This window comes from Thamnophis sirtalis, unplaced genomic scaffold (assembly GCF_051295495.1).
Source record: "Thamnophis sirtalis isolate CommonGarterSnake01/CBP01778 unplaced genomic scaffold, rThaSir2_p1.2 scaffold_5, whole genome shotgun sequence".
NCBI lineage: Eukaryota > Metazoa > Chordata > Lepidosauria > Squamata > Natricidae > Thamnophis > Thamnophis sirtalis.
In genome coordinates, this window is record NW_028261385.1 from 17321005 (window position 1) to 17340896 (window position 19892).

The 19892-nt window shown below is 40.9% G+C and overlaps 1 protein-coding gene across 2 annotated transcripts in view; it reads left to right on the forward strand.

Annotated features, from left to right (window-relative positions):
• ONECUT2 (one cut homeobox 2) overlaps nt 1-19892 on the forward strand; it is an 85105-nt gene that overhangs the window by 25340 nt on the left and 39873 nt on the right. Inside the window, exon 2 of one of the 2 annotated variants that reach the window (XM_087715350.1) lies at nt 7551-7837. The exons of the other annotated variant lie outside the window; for it this stretch is intronic. Coding sequence (XP_087571476.1) covers nt 7551-7585 — 35 coding nt within the window. The 3' untranslated portion in view covers nt 7586-7837. Of the gene's footprint in view, nt 1-7550; nt 7838-19892 lie in introns of those variants that run through there. 2 annotated transcript variants of the gene reach the window in all.

A 19892-nucleotide genomic window follows, 5' to 3' on the forward strand; every position in this document is an offset into this window, starting at 1 on the left:
CAAATTCAGCTAAAGGGCATGAGGGTGGTAGTTGCTTTTAATTACCATAATTCTAATGGTTTCTTTAAAATAAGATGCAAAATTAAAGTATGAGATAATTTGTTTCCGCTATGCTCTCCTTGATGTTTATCTTGATGCAAAAATTTTCAGGCACCAAACTGGTAGTAATGATGGCAGGAACACTGAATAGACTGTTAGGTACTAGTTGACCCATCTCATTCATGGATACTGCGCACACTGAAGAATATTAGAAATAATAAAACAATCAAAGGGGCAGAATGTCTTCCCATTGAGGAAAAACCATCCATAACCAGAAAAATGGATTCTGTAATCAAGAAAAGTGTCTTGTGTGAATGTAGTCAATAGGTTTGCAAAAAAAAAAACCGCATGGAAGAATGTCTCCTTCCGTATTGTCTATAATATAATACAGAATAAGCTCTTACATGAGGGATGGGGTGTCTCAGTAAATAAGATGCCGAGCTTGTCGATCAGAAAGGTTGGCAGTTCGGTGGTTCGAATCCCTAGCACCGCGTAATGGAGTGAGCTCCCGTTACTTGTCCCAGCTTCTGCCAACCTAGCAGTTCAAAAGCACGTAACAAATGCAAGTAGAAAAATAGGGATCACCTTTGGTGGGAACATAACAGCATTCCGTTCACCTTCAGTGTTTAGTCATGCTGGGCACATAACCAGTGAGACATCTTTGGACAGTGCTGGCTCTTTGGCTTTGAAACAGAGAAGAGCACTGCCCCCTAGTGTCGGGAACAACTAGCACATATGTGCGAGGGGAACCTTTACCTTAAGCTCTTACATGGCTCTGTCTTCTTAAGATGTACTAGATTATCCATGGAATTCATGAAGAGATATTATTTTTGTCTTCTAGCATTTATTACCTAAGGCAGTGGGCCACAATATATTCATGGGGTTCTCCCACCCTCCAAGGCTTGAAGAAATGTTACAATTTAATTCTTAATTCTTGGTGGTCTGTGGCCATGGTCCGTGGCCACAAAAGTTATTGAAAGGGGAACCATGGTGAAGAAAAACGTTGAGAACCACTGATCTAAGGCTCTTGTCTACTTTACCATTTCCTAAGTAGGTTTCTAACAAACCTGGTTTGTTTATTTATTTTGATTTATTTTTTTCAGTTTCAAGCGAAAAGTCCATAAACAGTTTCCAAGTAGATAAACAAAACTAGATGAATTTCTTTCTTTAATTAAAACAGTCAATTTTGCCCTCTCTGTTAACTCCATCATCTTTACCATCCATTCCCACCATTGTGGGACGCAGAGGCTCAGTGGCTAAGACACTGAGCTTGTCGATCAGAAAGGTCAGCAGTTTAGCAGTTTGAATCCCAAGTGCTGCGTAATGGAGTGAGTTCCTGTTACTTGTCCCAGCTTCTGCCAACCTAGAAGTTTGAAAGCATGTAAAAATGCAAATAGAAAAATAGGAACCACCTTTGTTGAGAAGGTAACAGTGTTCTGTGTGCCTTTGGCATTTAGTCAAGCCAGCCACATGACCGCAGAGATGTCTTCGGACAGCGCTGGCTCTTCAGCATTGAAACAGAGATGAGCACTGCCCCCTAGAGTCAGGAACAACTAGCACATATGTGCGAGGGAAACATTTACCTTTACCTTTTCCCATCATTGTGGGAATTTGTGTGTCTGTCCATCTTTGTGTTCATAAGATTCTTGTTGATCTCAACATACATAATAACATGATTCCCATTTTTGTTGTTATTGTTGTTTAAGTTCTTTATCCATCAAACCTAAAAGGAAAGCTTTTCAGTTTTATATTTATTTGAAGAATTAATGTATTCTTGACTAGTTCTTAAACACAGTTCAGTAGCTACTCAATACAGTAGTGCCAGAGGACACCTCAGAATAATTATCTTTTGGCATCTTCTCTACATTACCATTTAAAATGTCCCTATTTCTTTTTTTTTAAGTTTTTTTTTATTTTTATTTTTTCAAAACAAACACAGCACATAAAATCTTCCTTTTTTACATACTGTAGAAAGTGTATCAGTTGGTTACAAAAGACTTTCATGCATCTCTTACACAGACATCAAACATAATTCATATTAATTCAAGTATTTTAACTCCGATATTTATACATGTTACCGTCCTCATACCTCCATTTTCATTTGACTATAGTTGTTTAAACGTCCTTCATCATAAAATATACCAAGATTTAATACATAGCCACATACTGGCATTTCATTTACTATTTCTAAAATCCTCCAATGACACTAAATCCTTATGTCCTATTCTAGCTAAACATCCATAATATTTAATAACAAAGTTTTCTATCTTTCTCTCCAAATCACTGTTTACAATTTACATCTCATTTCCTTATAATGTATGTGTGTGTGTGTGTGTGTGTGTGTGTGTGTGTATGTATGTATACATACATACATACACACACACACACATACACATACATATGCATACATACACATGTTATTATCATTATCCCTCCTTTATTTTACTATATCCTGCATCAAATCATTTTCCCCCTAGTAATCAAGACTTTACTGAATCTAACTTAATTCTTAATTCTCCCTATTTCTTTTTGTTACCAATGAATGCATTTTGTTTGATTGTTGAAATATTCCCACTATTGTCCTTTAAGTTAATCCAGTTGCATGAGTTACTAAATAGTTTCAATGAGAGACAGGTGAATGAGATCATGTGTACACTGAGTGAAGGTCACAGTCCTTGGATCTATGATCCTTTCCCTGGAGTGGAAAAGCAATCCTTCCTACATCAGTATCTATGGTGATAGAAAGGCAGTGGCATGTTTTAAAAAAATCCTGGACTAGATTAAAAAGACCTGTTGGTAGCAAAATTTCTTTTTGACAAATTAAGTAAGAAGATTTTAGAGCGACGTAGAGGTGGAGATGCGCACCTCACACTCAAGTGGCTGAAAGTTCAATTTTACGCAGCAACAGAGGTTTCTCTGTCAGGGCTCAAAGAGAAAATATCTGCTATAAACTCCTTATGGGTGTCAGGAAGGGCATCCAGCCAGTAAACGCACAGCTCTAATCAGTCACCCCAACTGCACCCCCATGAAGGGGATCAGTGTTGTAAAAAGAAAAAAAAATGATTTTAGATCAGAATTCTTAAGTAAAAGAAGATGACTGAAACTTGTTTGATTATCACACTCATGATTTTAGGGTCCATGGTAATTTATTTTCCTCCACTGGTGAAAAGTTCTGACCATCTCTCAGAAGAACAGGGAGTGGATAGTCTGATGGGGATCTGTTCATTAGTAGAATCGGGTGGGACTTAGATGCAAAAGACTCTTCTTGGTTGTTGTAAGTTGTGAAGTCGTGTCTGACCCATTGCAACCCCATGGACAATGTTCCTCCAGACCTTCCAGTCCTCTACCATCCTCTGGAGTCCATTTAAGCTCATGCCTACTGCTTTGGTGACTCCATCCAGCCACCTCATTCTCTGTCATCCCTTTCTTCTTTTTGCCTTCAATCCTTCCCAGCATTAGGCTCTTCTCCAGTGAGTCCTTCTTCTCATTAGGTGGCCAAAGTCTTTGAGTTTCCTGTTCAGGATTTGGCCTTCTAAAGAGCAGCCAGGGTTGATCTCCTCTAGGACTGTCTGGTTTGATCACCTTGCAGTCCAAGAGACTCGCAGGAGTCTTCTCCAGCACCATAGTTCAAAGGCCTCCATTCTTTGGCACTCAGCCTTCTTACGATCCAACTTTCACAGCCATACATTGCAACTGGGAAAACCATAGCCCACTTTCATTCACAGGGTGATTTCTCTGCTTTTTAGTGTGCCGTCTAGATTTGCCATAGCTTTCCTCCCCAGGAGCGTCTTTTAATTTCTTGGCTGTGGTCCCCATCTGCAGTGATCTTGGAGCCCAGGAAAATAAAATCCATCACTACCTCCATTTCTTCCCCATCTATTTGCCAGGAATTAAGAGGGCCATCTTAGTTTTCTTAATGTTGAGTTTCAAGACAACTTTTGCACTCTCCTTCTTTATCAAGAGGCTCTTTAATTCTTGTGTAAAACTTCTAGAGGGGTCTCTATATGGGGAGCTTCAGGTAGCAGGAAGTTTCCAGTGCTTGACAAACTGTTACACAAAAGAGGGGATCAATTTATTCTCCAAAGCACCTGAGGGCAGGAAAGAAAGAAAGAAAGAAAGAAAGGAAGGAAGGAAGGAAGGAAGGAAGGAAGGAAGGAAGGAAGGAAGGAAGGAGATGGCCAAAATCATTGTCTTTTCATCCCACCAAGAGAACCATAACTCAGAATGCTTTTACAAAGTAGAAAAACACCATGGGATGCTACCCAATCATGAGCTGATTGCTAAATAAATATCTCTTTTCTTGGGACACATCTCTAACAAGCTAAGAACAGGCATGAAATAGCTGTTGCTTTCCTAATCCATTCGCAGGTTTCCTGAAACTTGTTTCTTGTCATCTATGCTAGGCTGAATGTTTAAGGCTTTCACTGTATAGAAATCATACTAAATAATAGGACAAATGGAAATTTAACCATGTTTAAGGATTTTTAAAAATAAAATATAGAGTGCAATAGTAATATTTTTCCTGAGCAATTGAGGAAAAGCCAAAATATTAGAGGAGGAGGAGGAAGGGGGGGTAGAGAGAAAGAAAGACACACAGAGAGAAAGAGACAGAGAAAGAGAGAGAAAGAGAGGGAGAGGGAGGGAGAGAGAGAGGGAGAAAGGGAGAAAGAAATAGAGAGAGAAGAGAGAGAGAGAAAGAGAGGGAGAAAGAAAAGAGAAAGAGAGGGAGAAAGAAAAAGAAAGAGAGAGAGAGAGAGAGAGGGAGGAGGAGAGAGAGAAAGAGGGAGGAAAGGAGAGAAAGAGATAAAAGGAAGATATTAGTATTCATGCCATGATGCACTGTATCATGTTTAAGATGAATTATTCTCATGGAAACAGGCAGACTTTGTTGAGGTTATAAGCATACCTCCACCATAATTTAATCATATTTGGACTTTGGTTCCAATAATTGAATATATATACACATTCAGCTTCAGGAAGAGAATAATTTAAATATATACAGCCAGTATTGACTTTGGAGCATGTTGTAAGTATTAATCATACGAAATCAGGAAGGAGCAAAATTCTATTAAGAGGAGGGGAATAACTGAAGATGCTTTGCAGGGGACAAATGAGCTACATTTTCTCCCTGCTAATAAGACAGAAGAGATTATTTCTTGAAGTCTGTTCTCCAAGCAAGTTTTGGCATTCCCTACTTTCAAGGCTTCTAAAGTCTTGTTTTGTTTTTAAATCACATCTGAAGCTAAGCTGCCTTAAAATAAAGTTATACAGGCAGTCCTTGACTTGTGATCACAATTAAGCCCAAAATTCATGTTGCTAAGTGAGAAATTTGTTAAGCGATTATTGCCCAGCTTTACAGCTTTTCTTACCACGTTTGTTAAGCGAATCACTGCAGTTGTTAAGTTAGTAAAATGGTTGTTAAGTGAATCTGGCTTCCCCACTGACTTTTGCTTATCAGAAGGTTGCAGAAGGGGATCACATGTCTCTGGGACCATGCAACCGTCATAGATCTGAACCAGTTGTGAAGCATCCATATGTATATCACCCGATGGGGATGCTGTAATCACAGATGTGAAAAATAGTCATAAGCTCCTTTTTTCAGTGCTGTTGCGATTTCAAAAGGTCACTAAATGAACTATTGTAAGTGGAGGATTACCTGTATCTCTATGTTCAACCCCTTTCCAACTCTTATTCCAACATCTAAAACTCCTTGATGAAAGTGAAAATATATGTTGAAGCAGGGGTCTCCAACCTTGGCAAACATTAAGCCTGAGGACTTCAACTCCCAGAATTCCCCAGCCAGAATTCTGGGAGTTGAGTCCTCCAGGCTTAATGTTGCCAAGGTTGGAGACCCCTGTGCTAGAGCATGGAAAAACCTGAGCTCAATATTTGACCATGAGACTTCTTCAAGAACAGCAAGCACCAGATGCATTGCTTCTAAGACAGGGATAGACAACCAGAGAACTCGCTATATATGGTCCTTATCTCCTCTTAATTTGCAGCTCCAGGTCCAATACAATTTCCATTGCCCCCAGAAGGTTGCACTGTGTACATCCTCAAATAAACATACAGAAGACCAAACAGAAATCCAAATTCAGGTGTGATCCTGTCGTAGTTGTCCCAAACTGGGATTTACTAGTCCTTGCGAGATCTACAATTTGGTCAGTTCTTCACATTCAGATTTGGATTGAACTCGATGACATTTTGAGCCACATCCTCCTTAAAACCTCCATTGAGTAACATCCGCTTGAGTCAGCTCTGTTCTTTACTTTCTGATAGGCTAGATAAGGTTCTTGGATCTATGCGTACTACTGGTATATTAAAACTTGACTTTAAAAGAGCTCTAAGGATTTGTCTGCCCAATGACTGGCCAGATAATTATTTATCCTTTCTTCAGTGTGGAATCTTTAAAGGAGATGGTTAGTGGAGTTCTTGCTTAAGAAATCATGTTGAAATCACTTTAAACAACTTTTAGCCTATGGCCCAGTGGTGGGTTCCTACCGGTTCGGTTCAGCCGAACCAGTAGTGGTTTGGCAGCCTGGGTCACTGGAACCGGGAGCGATGCAGGCCTGCCACGCCCCAAACCGGTTCTCCTGGTGGTGCTGTAGGTGCCGCCCTCTTCTTTTCCGCTTCTGCGCATGCACAGAAGCATTTTTATTGAACTGCACATGCACAAGCAACGTGCATCAAGTGAGTGCATGAATTGCACACAATCGAACCAGTAGTACTGACTGCCGGGACCCACCCCTGCTATGGCCAATATTCCGTATTTGGCAAAGTGGTTGGAGAAAACAGTGCTGTTGCTACTCCAGGAATTTTTAGATGAAATCAATTGTATTGATCTCTTCAGTGTAGGTTAAGACCTAACCTTCACCTCAATTGTCCTGATGGATGATTTATACCAGAGGTATCCAACCTTGGCAAATTTAAGACCTATGGACTTCAACTCCCAGAATTCCCTGGTCAGCCATGGTGCAACCAGCCATGCTTGAAGTCTACGGGTCTTAAAGTTGTCAAGGTTGGACACCCCTGATCTATACTAAGAGAAAAAACACAGAACAACCTTCATATCATCTGGCAGCTCCTGGTACTGCAGACTATGCTGCTGCTCTGCAGATGTTTCCTTTTCCCCTGGAATGATTTAATGTGGCACTCCTGGAAAGTTGTCTTTTCTTCTATGTTATTTAGCACCGAATGAAGCCACTGGGAAAAATCCTTCCCAGGTTTGGACCTTTTGTGTGTGTGTGTGTGTTGATGATTTTGAGTCCCTGCTGATTCCTGTTGCCTACTTGGTTTAGTCCCTGGCCAGATTTCTGAAGTGGCTTGTCATTGCCATCTTCCTAGGGCCAAAAGAGGGACTGTCCAAAGTTACCGAGCTGGCTTCATGTCTAAAGCAGAATTCATGGTCCCGCAGTTTCTGTCTGGTGCTTTGACTACTACACCAAACTGGCTCTCTTTAAGTATCACTACCATGCTGATTACTTAGTTATACTTCTTTTCTGTTCTCTTAGATGTCTCAAGGAATTGGCTGTGGAACATAATATGACACTAAACTCAAAAAATTGGAGCTGCCTTCTGCCCAAAGATATGTACCCATGTAGTAGGCTGTATTGCTGTTATCCTTGTCATCTTCTCACCCTTGTCATCTTCTCATCTTTCTCACCTCTCATCTTTCCTACTACCTTCTCCTATTTGTCTATTATGATTTTTCAACTGTTGTAATCTTAGGATTTATGATCTATGACTTATCATTTTGTTGTTTCTATGTACACTGAGAGCTTATGCACTGGAGACAAATGCCTTGTGTGTCCAACCATACTTGACCAATAATTCTCCTGTCCAGTGGTAGGTTTCAAAAAATTTTTGAACCTACTCTGTGGGTGTGGCCTCCTTTGTGGGAGTGGCTTTCCGGCCATGTGACCTGGTGGGAGTGGCTTGCCGGCCATGTGTTCTCTTTCTCTTTCTCTTTCTCTCTCTCTCTCTCTCTCTCTCTCTCCCTTTCCTTTTGTCTCTCTGTCCCCTTTTCCTTTTTTTCTTTCATCTCTCTCACTTTTTCTTTCTTTTTTCTTTATTTCTTTCTTCCTTCCTTTCTTTCTCTTTCTCTTTCTCTCTCTGTGTGAGTCTCTCTGTGTGTGTGTGTGTGTGTGTGTGTGTGTGTGTTTCAAAAATTTTTGGAACCTCTTCTGTAGGTGTGGCTTGCTTTCTGGTGGAACCCCTTCTAACCGGTTCGGTAGATTTGACAAACCAGTTCTACCAAACTGGTGCGAACTGGTAGGAACCCACCTCTGCTCCTGTCCCATCCCCTCCCCCTTTTCCCTTTCTCTTCTCTTCTCTTCTCTTCTCTTCTCTTCACTTCACTTCACTTCACTTCACTTCACTTCTCTGTTTTCTTTAAGATTGTAAGTAACCCTAAGTTTGAAATAGCTTCACTGCTGTTTGCCCTTTGAGCCAATTCACTATATTTGTGATTGAATGTAAGGTCAAGTTACAAAACCATCTTTTCTATACAAGCCACCCTATGAAATGGCCAGAGTGCCTTTTCAATGCCTTACACCTATCAGAATTTTCATATATAAACTGAGACTGGAAACGATTAATCTAAACTTTTCAAAGCTCTGATCACTCACATTTACTACACAGAAGATTAAGGAACAGCATAAGAATTCTAGCAAGTGCTCTCTGCTTTCAAATGAGAAACTACATAAAAGCAAGCTTGGATGAGCCGTGGTGGCACAGTGGTTAGAGGGCAGTACTGCAGGCTACTTCTGCTGACTGCCGGCTGCCTGCAATTTGGCAGTTTGAATCTCACCAGGCTCAAGGTTGACTCAGCCTTCCATCCTTCCAAGGTGGGTAAAATGAGGAGCCCAATTGTTGGGGGCAATAAGCTGACTCTGTAAACCGCTTAGAGTGGGCTGTAAAGCACTGTGAAGCGGTATATAAGTCTAAGTCCTGTTGCTATTGGCTAAGTCTTCTCAGGCTTTTTCTACATAAAGGGGGAAACTATTGTCTTAACCTGTTTTGAAAATTGCAACTTCCTATACATTTGTACTCGGCATCCAATTTGGTTGTTTCCACATGGCTAATATTAGCGCTGAACATTGTTTAGAAGAGAGCTGAAAGCATATTTATTTACCCAAAGGTTTAATATTACTCTTGCCATTTTAATTGCTTTATTCTCATTTTTTAAATAACTAATAGTTGTTTATTGATCCAATAGTTTAATCGATTGTTGCAAGGCTACCAAGATGTAAAAGATAGGGACAGTGTGTAAATCTTTCCAATGAATAAAACGGTGACTCCTAGCATTAGTCATACAGGTGCAAGATGGCTGGCATTGTTGCCCACTATATCTTCAATCATCCCCTAACGTGTAAAATGGAGTCCCCGGCCATTCAAAAGGCTGTCCACTCCTGACTTATGAAAAGACAGAGGACTATTGATAGCCTGTATTAGTCTCCTGATGTCTCTCAGTAGGGGCTATGTAGGCCCAAGACAGTAAAGATAATTGGTGGCTATGATTCATCCCTATTTTTCCCACTAGGCCAGGTAGAAGTGGGAAGTGAGGAAAACAATAAATTGAAGGACATGCCAGCAATCCGGGAGCGAGGCTGGAAGAGACAGAGGTGAACTGAATTGCCCTCTATAAAAAGGCTCTGGAGTTGCTTTCCTTCATGAAAACACTGTTGTAGAAACAAAATGTTTTACACAATGATTGAGGCTGTGGAACACATCTTATGTTCAATGTATACAGTTTCCCCCCAAAATAAGACAGGGTCTTATTTTCTTTTGATCCCCGAAATAAGCTCCTGGCCTTATTTTCAGGGAGGTCTTATTATTTTTGAGGTGCAGGAGGTGGTGAGTGTGGTCACCTCATGACTGCTGCTGTGTTGCAATATTTTCAGGAAGGACTTATTTTCAGGGAAACAGAGTACATCTGTAAATAGACACATATTACAAAATGCCAGTATATCTCCAGTTAGCAATAGCACCTAGACTATATTCTGCTTCACAGTGCTTTACAGCCCTCTCTAAGTGGCTTACAGAGTCAGCTTATTGCCACCAACCAGAGTGGATAAAAATCAATATTTTTTAAAAATAAAAAATAAAAAAATGATTTTTTAAAAAAATTTAAATTGGATTGTTTTGATTTTTATCTAATTTATTTTAATAAAATGCTTTTGGAATAAAAATCTATCTAAATATAATTTTCTGTAAGATACATCAGTAATTTGGTTTATTCAGCATGAAATGGAGTTTAGTTATGTAACACGAGGCTGTGTATTCTGCAATATTTACAACTTTGGGTAAACTCATTCCAATGAATCCAAGCTCTGCCAGCTGAGATAACATGCACGGCACTGATGCATTTGCAGAATTGCACATGATTTATGATAAATCATAAAACAAAGTTCAGGAATATTCCTTTATCCCATTGTTTTGCAAATCTATGTACACTACAAACACTATGATTGTTTGAAGAGAAATGCATCCGTTCCAGAGGTGGGTTGCTGCCAGTTCGGCCTGGATCAGTAGAACTGGTAGTAGTGGTGGCGAGAGGCTCTGCCCACCCGCCCGGATACTTCTGTGCATGCGCAGAAGTTTCTGCACATGCGCAGAAGTGTCACACGTCCACAAGCGAACAGGTAGTAAAAATAATAGAAACCTACCATTGATCTGTGTGGTTCCACCACAAAACCGCGGTAGACTAAAGCGCGCTCGACAAAAGCGCGTACCTGATGTCATCACAGCGCGACGAAAACATCACGCTGTGAGCGGTAAACTTAAAATTAACGCGAAAACCTTACCCTAACCCCCCAAACCTAACCCTAAACCTAACCCTAAACCTAACCCTAAACCTAATCCTAAACCTAACCCTTAACCTAACGCTAAACCTAACGCTAACCCTTAACCTAACCCTAACCCTAACCCTAACGCTTAACGTAACCCTAAACCTAACCCTAACCCTTACCCTAACCCTAACCCTAAACCTAACCCTTACCTTTACGTGAATCGGCTTGCTTTAAAATTGCTTTTTAAAATCTCCGCGGTCGTATTTGTCGCGCTGCTGATGACGTCAGGTACGCGCTTTAATCAGGCGCGCTTTAGTGGACCACGGTTTTGTCGTGCCACGGATCTGTGCTACCAGGTTCTAAGTGTGAGGAGGGAGGGCAAGCAGTAAAAATGAAAGTGAAACCTTCTAAGCAGCTTATAAATTTAATATTAAAGAGCACCTGTCCTTTTAGATCCATCATGACAACACCTGTTAGCAGGCATCTACTCACCTGCTGCCTGCCATGTCCCTCACCTTGTTGTGTCACTGCCGCATCACCAACCATCCCATTAAAATGAATGGGACTGTCGGTGAGTCAACAGCGGGTCAGAAGAAGAGGCATTGCAGGACAGAGATGACAGTTGCTCTTTAAAAATTATGATTTAAATTGAGTTGATTTAAATCTAGACTTTTCACTAGCGATTTAAAGCATGATTTAAATTGTGATGTTTGATTTAAATCAAACCCACCCTGCCAACAATCTGGGCCCTCATTTTACTGACCTCAGAAGGATGGAAGGATGGGTCAACCTTGAGCTGGTGATGCCGGAACCCAGAGTTACTTGGAAGAACCCAAATCTGTGAGAATATAGAATATAACTACTGTTTTAACTGCTTAGATGTTGTGAGGATTGCTTTGTTTGCTGAGAAGCTGGTATCCTGCTCTTCTGAGAAGAAAATCAATATACAGCCTAGACTCTTAGAATTGTCTTGCTGAAGCACATATTTCTGTATTAATGAATTACTTAGTAAGCTTCCAGAATGGCCTGTCTTTATTTTCAGCCAACCTTGAACCAACACACATATTTTTAAACCAAGTACAATTGTTCAGTTCTTTCTATGGCGGAATCACTGGGAATGTTGTGGGACCAAACTGAGTTGGATAGGTCAGTTTAATAATTAAGAACTGATTGGCATGTTGTCATGGACCAATCGTGCCGCGGACCATAGTTTGCCACCACTCTTTGGTATTAGCTTTTATTAAAGTTGGTTCTCTAAACCAAATCCTGCACTTAAAAGTAGAATAATCAGATTAAAACTGCGGGGGGGGGGATAGCTTTTACTCTTAGGGAACTTGACATATTTGCTATAAGGATTCAACTGAAAAGAGTGCTTTTAGTGCATGAGATCTCAATCTTTAATGTACCATAGAATTTGAAAGTTTTTACCATATAGGTTTAGTTCAGAGGTGTCAAACTTAATTTCATTGAGGGCCACATCAAGGTTGTGTTTGACCTCAGGGAGGGGGCATGGCTGGGTGTGTGGCCAGCTCAACATCACTCATGTTGGGGGCACATGTGTTGGCCAAGTACTAAGACCCCCTCCCTCTTATTATAATCTCCTTCCTTCCTTCTGATGAAAGAAATGTCCTTCTGGGTTCGGCTCCAAGTGGGGAAAAAGACACTGGAGACGACATGGAGGCTGCTTGGAAAGATGGTTTTAATGGTGGACAGGACCACATGGCTTGAATCCTGAACAGAAAAGGTGATCACATGCTTCAATGTTGGTGGAAAAGAAGAGAAGGGCTGAGGGAGGGGCTTGCTAGGCTTTTTATAACCTGTTCAGTCCCACCTCTCTGTTTCCTGTTCCTGTGTAAGAAATGTATTCTGATTGGTTGCCAGACTCCCATGGAGCCATGCAGGGGCAACTCTCTAGGCTGTGTTTTGAATCCAGGTTTGGTTGATTTCTCAGATGCCATGTGGTCAGTTGGCGCCAATATAATCATGCCTTAATCCCATCCCCCTGGAGATGAAGTGGGGAAGCCTTTATTATGTAAAGTGGTCTAGCTTCGCCTTCTTAATGGCCCATTGACAAAGTGGGGACGGGCAGGAAGCTACAGGCAGCTATTCTGTCTTTTAAAACATGTTTCTTTCTTTTCACATCCAGAGAAAATATTCTGCCTTTTCAATATTTCCTAGGATATTTCATATTTCTCTAAATATGCTTTAAAGTCTTGAATATTTGAAATAATTCTGCACCAGTTCAGGGTTTTATGATACCATCCAACCTGCATTGTATTCTGTGACCACACAATAGCTTGTGCTCTCAAAGCCATGCTGATTTGCTTCTAAGAATATGCTGTGAATAGAATAGGAATAGGAATAGGAGTAGGAATAGGAATAGGAATAGGAATAGGAATAGGAATAGGAATAGGAACAGGAATAGAATAGAATTCTTTATTGCCCAAGTGTGATTCAACACACAAAGAATTTGTCTTTGGTGCATATGCTCTCAGTGTACATAAGGAGAATAAAAATACATTCATCAAGAATAACACTTAGTGATAGTAGAAATACACCGAAGGGAGGAGTAGAGGGAAAGAAGAAAAAGGGGTAGAGAGGGTGGGAGAGAGGATAGGAGGGAGGGTGAGAAGGAAGGGAGGGAGTGTATTGGGAGAGAGGAGTGATAGAGGAGGAGGAGAAGTAGGGTAGAGGGGAATGTTGGAGGGAAGAAGGAAAGTTGGAGGGGGGGGCGAAAGAAAGGGTGTATGGAGGGTCGAAGTGGTACATTGGGTTTATATTTTGGGGGGTATTGTTGACAAGAGGAATGGCTGTGTTTATTGTTTAATGTTATATGGCCCCGGTTATGCACAGTATATATGTGACTGTACAAAATGAAAATGGAAAATAAAACACATTTAAACAGAAGAATAACACTTAGTGATAGTCAAGGTTACTAATAAGCGATCAAATCGTACTAGGAAACAAATAAAAACAATATAAATTGAAAGATACAAGCAACATGGTTGTAGTGGGGAGAGATAGAGATTTTCTATGATGAAGAGCTAATAATAAATAATATCCATACAATTTTGAATCCCAATCCATGTGGTTGGTCTGCTCTCCACTAAGATGTGTTTTGCGCGTAAAGATCTGTTTGGGTTTTTTTCCTTAATGGCATGAGTGCAAATTGTTTTATGACTGCATCTGTTACAGAAAATACAGATTGACCCATTGCCTACTGAATGCTTTGGAGCTGGGTCAGAGGGGCTTTTCCTTTTCTCCCCCTGGAGCCTCTGGGTTCTTCACTTTCCATTTTATGCAAATTGGCTGTGACCCAAGGGCTTCTGGCAATTGTCCAGCACCATTGTTTTTTCCTGGCTTCCCTCCTTCCCTGCTCCTTCGCCTTTGGTTTCTTCTCCCAGCCATTGGCTTAAGTGATGGCATTCTCCCGTTTGAGTCTCTTAGAAGGATCTGTTGTAAACACACATTCATTGATTTGCATTTGTTGGAGAGAGAGAAGTTAAAATGAGCGAGAAGGTCTCCTTTTTTCCCTCTCCATGCAGACCCAGGGAAACCTTTCCTATTGATCCTATTGATCCAATCTTTCCCTTTAAGGAAACAGCCTAGTTAAAAGGCACCCCCTCCTCCCTTACGTTCAATAACTTTAGCCTTTATGCCTGCAATAGTCTTTTAAGTGGATTCATCCTAGTAACAATGAATGGTATTTAAACAAGCAGCCCATTTGAAAGGGAAATATCTGGATAATATTTCAGCACAGCTACCCTGAAAAGGAAGAGGATATTTTAAGAAGAGATTGGACAGCCATTTGTCTGCAATGGTAGAGGGCAGTGTTGGTGAACCTTTTCGGCACCAAGTGCTGAAACAGGAGCGCACGCAGGTGGGGAAGCACCAGAAAGCAGAAGAGCAGCTCCCTGATGCATGCATGGGAGCACTGGAAACTGGAAGAGCAGTCCTCAGTGCGCATGCGTGCACCTGGAAGCTGAGCTTCCGGTTTCCAGTGTGCACATGCACACCAGTACCTGTCTTCTAGTTTCTGGTGCACATGCATGCATGAAGACCATCTGGCTGGTGCACATGTGCACGCTGGAACCCAGAAGAGCAATGGGCGATGGCTGGTGTGGCCAGAGAGATGACATATGCCATAGGTTCGCCATCACAGGTATAGGGTCTCCTGCTTGAGGAGGAATGAATTGGACTAGAAGATCTCCAAGGTCCCTTCCAATTCTTGCATTATTCTGTTATATATATCAAAGTCAACTAGCTTATGGATGCTAGTTTGCCTATGGACATTGCACAGAACATTTTCTTTAAATTCTTTAAATTCTCTCCCGTAGCACTGAACCAAGTGACTTACAACCAAGTGCATTTACCACCTCTGCAGTATTCCCACGGCCACATAATTAAAATTCAGGTATTTGGCAACTGCCATGTATTTACAAATGGTTGCAGCATCCCAAGTTCATGTGATCACTATTTGTGACTGCCTTCTGACAAGCAAAGTCAACAAAGGAACCCAGATTTGCTTAATGATTGACTGATTCACTTAACTGCAATAATTCGCTTAACAACCATGGCTAAAAGGTCATAAAATCAGGGGCAAACTCAGTTAACTGACTCGTTTAGCAACATACATTCTGGTTTTGATTGTGTTGTAAGTCGAGAACTACCTGTCTTTTTTGAGTAGAAACAAACTAAGTCAGAGGCAGCAAACATATAAAGCAGCATTCTCAAACTTTAGCTTTATTCGAAAGAATCCCTGTGGTCCCACGCAGACCCTACAGATAGAATAAAATAAAATAAAATAGAATAGAATAGAATAGAATAGAATAGAATAGAATAGAATAGAATTCTTTATTGGCCAAGTGTGCTTGGACACACAAGGAATTTGTCTTTGGTGCATATGCTCTCAGTGTACATAAGGAGAATAAAATACATTCATCAAGAATAAAAAGATACAACACTTAGTGATAGTCAAGGTTACTAATCAGCTATCAAATCAAACTAGGAAACAAATAAAAATAATATAAATTGAAAGATACAAGCAACATGGTTATAGTCATAAGTGGGAAGAGATACTGTATTTTTCAGACTATAAGATGCACTGGTGTATAAGATGCACCAAGAACAGGTAAGTAAGAAAAAAACGTTTTTGCCTTCCCTCAGCCCCCAGTAGCCCTTTGCAGGCTTCAGCAGGGCTGGGGCAAGGCAGAAACCCTCCCGTTTTTGCCTTGCCCCAGCCCTGCTGAAGCCTGCAGAGTGCTGCTGGGGGCTGAGGCAAAGGGAAAAAACCCTTCGTTTTTGTGTAAAACGGCTCATTTTTCATCCATTTTTCACAAAACCAGAGGCATTTTTGCTTTGCCCCAGGCCTGCTGAAGCTTGCAAAGGACTTCTGGGGGCTGAGGGAAGGCAAAAAAGCCTCAATTTTTGTGAAAAACAGCCCTGGGGGCTTCGGGAGGCCAAAAATGGCTGTATTTGGTGTATAAGACGCACTAACATTCCACGCTCTATTAGGGGGAGAAAGATTCGTCTTATACTCTGAAAAATACAATAGATACTAGGATCGAAGAGAAAACATAATAAAATAATAAAAATAATAGTAATACAGTCTTAGTAAATGATTTGACAGAGTTGTGGGAATTAGTTGTTTAGCAGAGTGATGGCATTTGGGGAAAAAACAGTCCTTGTGTCTTCTGGTGTGCAGTGCCCTATAGAGTCGTTTTGAGGGTAGAACTTGAAACAATTTATGTCCAGGACATGAGGGGTCTGTAGATATTTTCACAGCCCTCTTTTTTTACCTGTGCAGTATACAGGTCCTCAATGATGATCTTAAAAAAAAAATCCTTTTTTAAAAAAGATGACCTTAAGAAATAAAAATGGAGGTTGCAAAGTCACAGTTTCGTATTTTCTCGCAACAGTTGCTGATCAAAATAACAGTCTTTCCTTACTTGCAGACAGGAGCGTAGATCATATATGAGGAGCTGGGTTAAAAGCTGGTGGGGTAGATGTTTATCTCTCGTAAGTCAACTGAGGGGTGCAGCCCAGAGGTGGGTTCCTACCGGTTTGGACCAGTTCGGTCAAGAACAGAGGTGGGTTCCTACCAGTTCGCACCTATTCGGTAGAACCGGTTCGTCAAATCTACCGAACCAGTTAGAAGAGGTTCCACCAGTGGACCCGGAAAGCAGGCCACACCTACACAAGAGATTCCAATTTTTTTTGAAACCCACCACTGGTCCTTGGATAGGATTATTCTACACTATCATGCTCATATTTATAAAACTCAGTGCCTCTGTGAAAGGTTAAGGATGACTACTGCGTTTGTGGTGCAATCAGAACACTGCGTGTGTTGAAGTTGTTTTAACGCAAACCAAGGATGCCTTTTAAAAAACAAGTTTACATCATATTCTTATGCATGCCAGTGCTGTGTGTGAGGTAATTTAAGGTGGTTCTGACAAATGTCATCGGCATCTTCATATCTGGTCACATGGGTGGCAAGCCACTCCCATCCGGTCACATGGGCGGCAAGCCACTCCCACAAAGGACGCCACACCCACAGAGTAGATTCGAACAATTTTTGAAACCCACCACTGAGAAGGTAGTAACTCAGCCAGACACGCACCTGAACTGGTTCTATCCTCAGTGCTGCCATCTTGATTTTTTGTTCTGCACATTTTTTAATAAAAATTGGGAAGGGTCCTGAGAGAAAAACTAATTTCCGGGTGTAACAACAGGCCTTAAAAGTCTACCAGACTTTTCCTTTGTCTTCTCTTACTCCAAAGAGAATAAAAATGGGGTTATCTTTTGCTTCTTTTTCATTTCTTCTTTCCGAAGGTTATATTCATGTTCACTTCTTAATAGTACTTGCATTCCTTCTTCATGGTTGGTTTTTGTGTTTTGCTATGGATACATTTTTTTGGGATGCGGTGGCTCGGTGGCTAAGACGCTGAGCTTGTCGATCAGAAAAGTTGGCAGTTCGAATCCCCAGTGCTGTGTAATGGAGTGAGCTCCCATTATTTGCCCCAGCTTCTGCCAACCTAGCAGTTTGAAAGCACATAAAAAAATGGAAATAGAAAAATAGGGATGAACTTCGGTGGCAAGGTAACAGTGTTCTGTGCACCTTCGGCATTTAGTTATGCCGGCCACATGACCACAGAGACATCTTCGGACAGCGCTGGCTCTTCGGCTTTGAAACGGAGATGAGAACCATCCCCTAGAGTCGGGAACCACTAACACGTATGTGCGAGGGGAACCTTTACCTTTAAGGCCATCAGGTAATGCTTTCCAAGTGTGTCACTTATGTAGAAAAATCAATTTTGGGATGGCAGCCTTGGCAATAGTTTGCAAGAGGTGGGAAAATTTGAGTGACTCATTTCCCATGATGTAAGATGCATGTAAGTAGGAATTGTTCAGTATCCATCACACATTTCCTGATGGTTCCACAGAACCCACAAAATTAAATTAATTTTTAACGGTCAAAATTTTGCAAGGCTACCTACTCTTTTGAGTATTTGCACTTCCAGAAGTTCTATGGGGTTTTGAATGAAATCATCGCATATCCGTGCAATTGAATATGAGAAAGTAAACTTATTGAGAGCTTTTAACCCAGAGCATTATAATTGTGGAGAATTTCATCCAGAACCTCAAAGGTTCATGAGATTTCAAGTATTTTTAAAGCATGTGCATTTTATTTTATTTTTTCATCCTCTTTGAGACAACAGTGGGGTGCTTTGGGTTTTGTTTTGAATTCTTTTGTTTGTTTGGTGAAGGGGAAGAGATTTCTGAAAAAAGAATTTGCAAAAGATGGTAGACCAAAATGACAAGTCAAATCCATGCTACCTTCCATGCAGTGAAATATTCTTTGGCATCTTCCATTTCTTTCTTTGATGTGGGTTTGTTTGCTCCATTTTGGTTTCCTTTTCTCTGTTCTTCTAAAGATGAACAAAAAACGGTGGCTCTGTTCATTGGTCAAAGTGCTGATGGTGTTTGTCCAAAGAGTTCAGAGGCCAAGGTTCATTTGTGGCTCAGGTTAATTGCACAGAAAGCCATTTCCTAAGGTCAGTGTGTTGTTGCCACGAAAGCATAAAGAAATATTCAAGTCAAAAGAGTTGTACCAAATCAGGGTTGAACAAATATTTCCTCATTGGGCAACATGACATGGGATTCTGTCTACAATGAATTGCATTGTGAAACCAGCAAGCCCGCTTCATCTTGCTTACTTTTTCATGTTATGCTTGACTTTGAGTATCTGCTACTCAAGGATTGCTTTTTTTTTGAAAGGCCGAAGCAGATATTGGAATGGAGGGAAGAAACTGAGATGAATAAAAGTGTTTCTGAAATAGGCCAAGTGGTTTGTTTGTACAGTTAGTGGCTCCAGCTAGTGTAGGTCACTCAGTTAACAATGAAACACCGAGTGATCAATCTATACAAACAACCGATAGTTCATTAGGACAGCCAAAGACAGCCAGTCCCTGTTCTGCAGTCTACAAACATCCTCTTCTGAATGTATTCTGCTCGGGTTAATGCTTGCATAACTTATTACACCATTTGATGGCGGAATCATGTTTTTTGACCTGAAGAAAATCTGCAGAGGTACCTATCAGCCTTGAAATATTCATGCATCATGCTGATTAACTATGTGAACTATTGACACCATTCTACATCTTAAGAATAGATTATGAGCAATCTCTCTCTCTCTCTCTCTCTCTCTCTCTCTCTCTCTCTCTCCCTCCCTCTGTCCCTCCTCACTTCCTTCCCTCCCCTCTGTCCCTCCGCTCCTCTCCTCTCCTTCCTTCCTCCTTTATTTCTTTTCTTCCTCCCTCTGTCCTTCCTCTCCCTCCCTCCCTTCTCTCTCTCTCTCTCTCTCTCTCTCTCCCTCCCTCCCTCCCTCCTTCCCTTTCTTTGTAAATTAAGTTGGAATTTAGATAAGCCAGATCCTGGAGGTATTCAAGATTAAACTGGAGGAAAATGGGTTATTTTGAGAATTTACTTGGCCTTCCTAATGTATTTGTGCATGTCCCGATAACCAGTACAGTGTTATTGGCTCAAAAAGTGAAAGCTATAAAT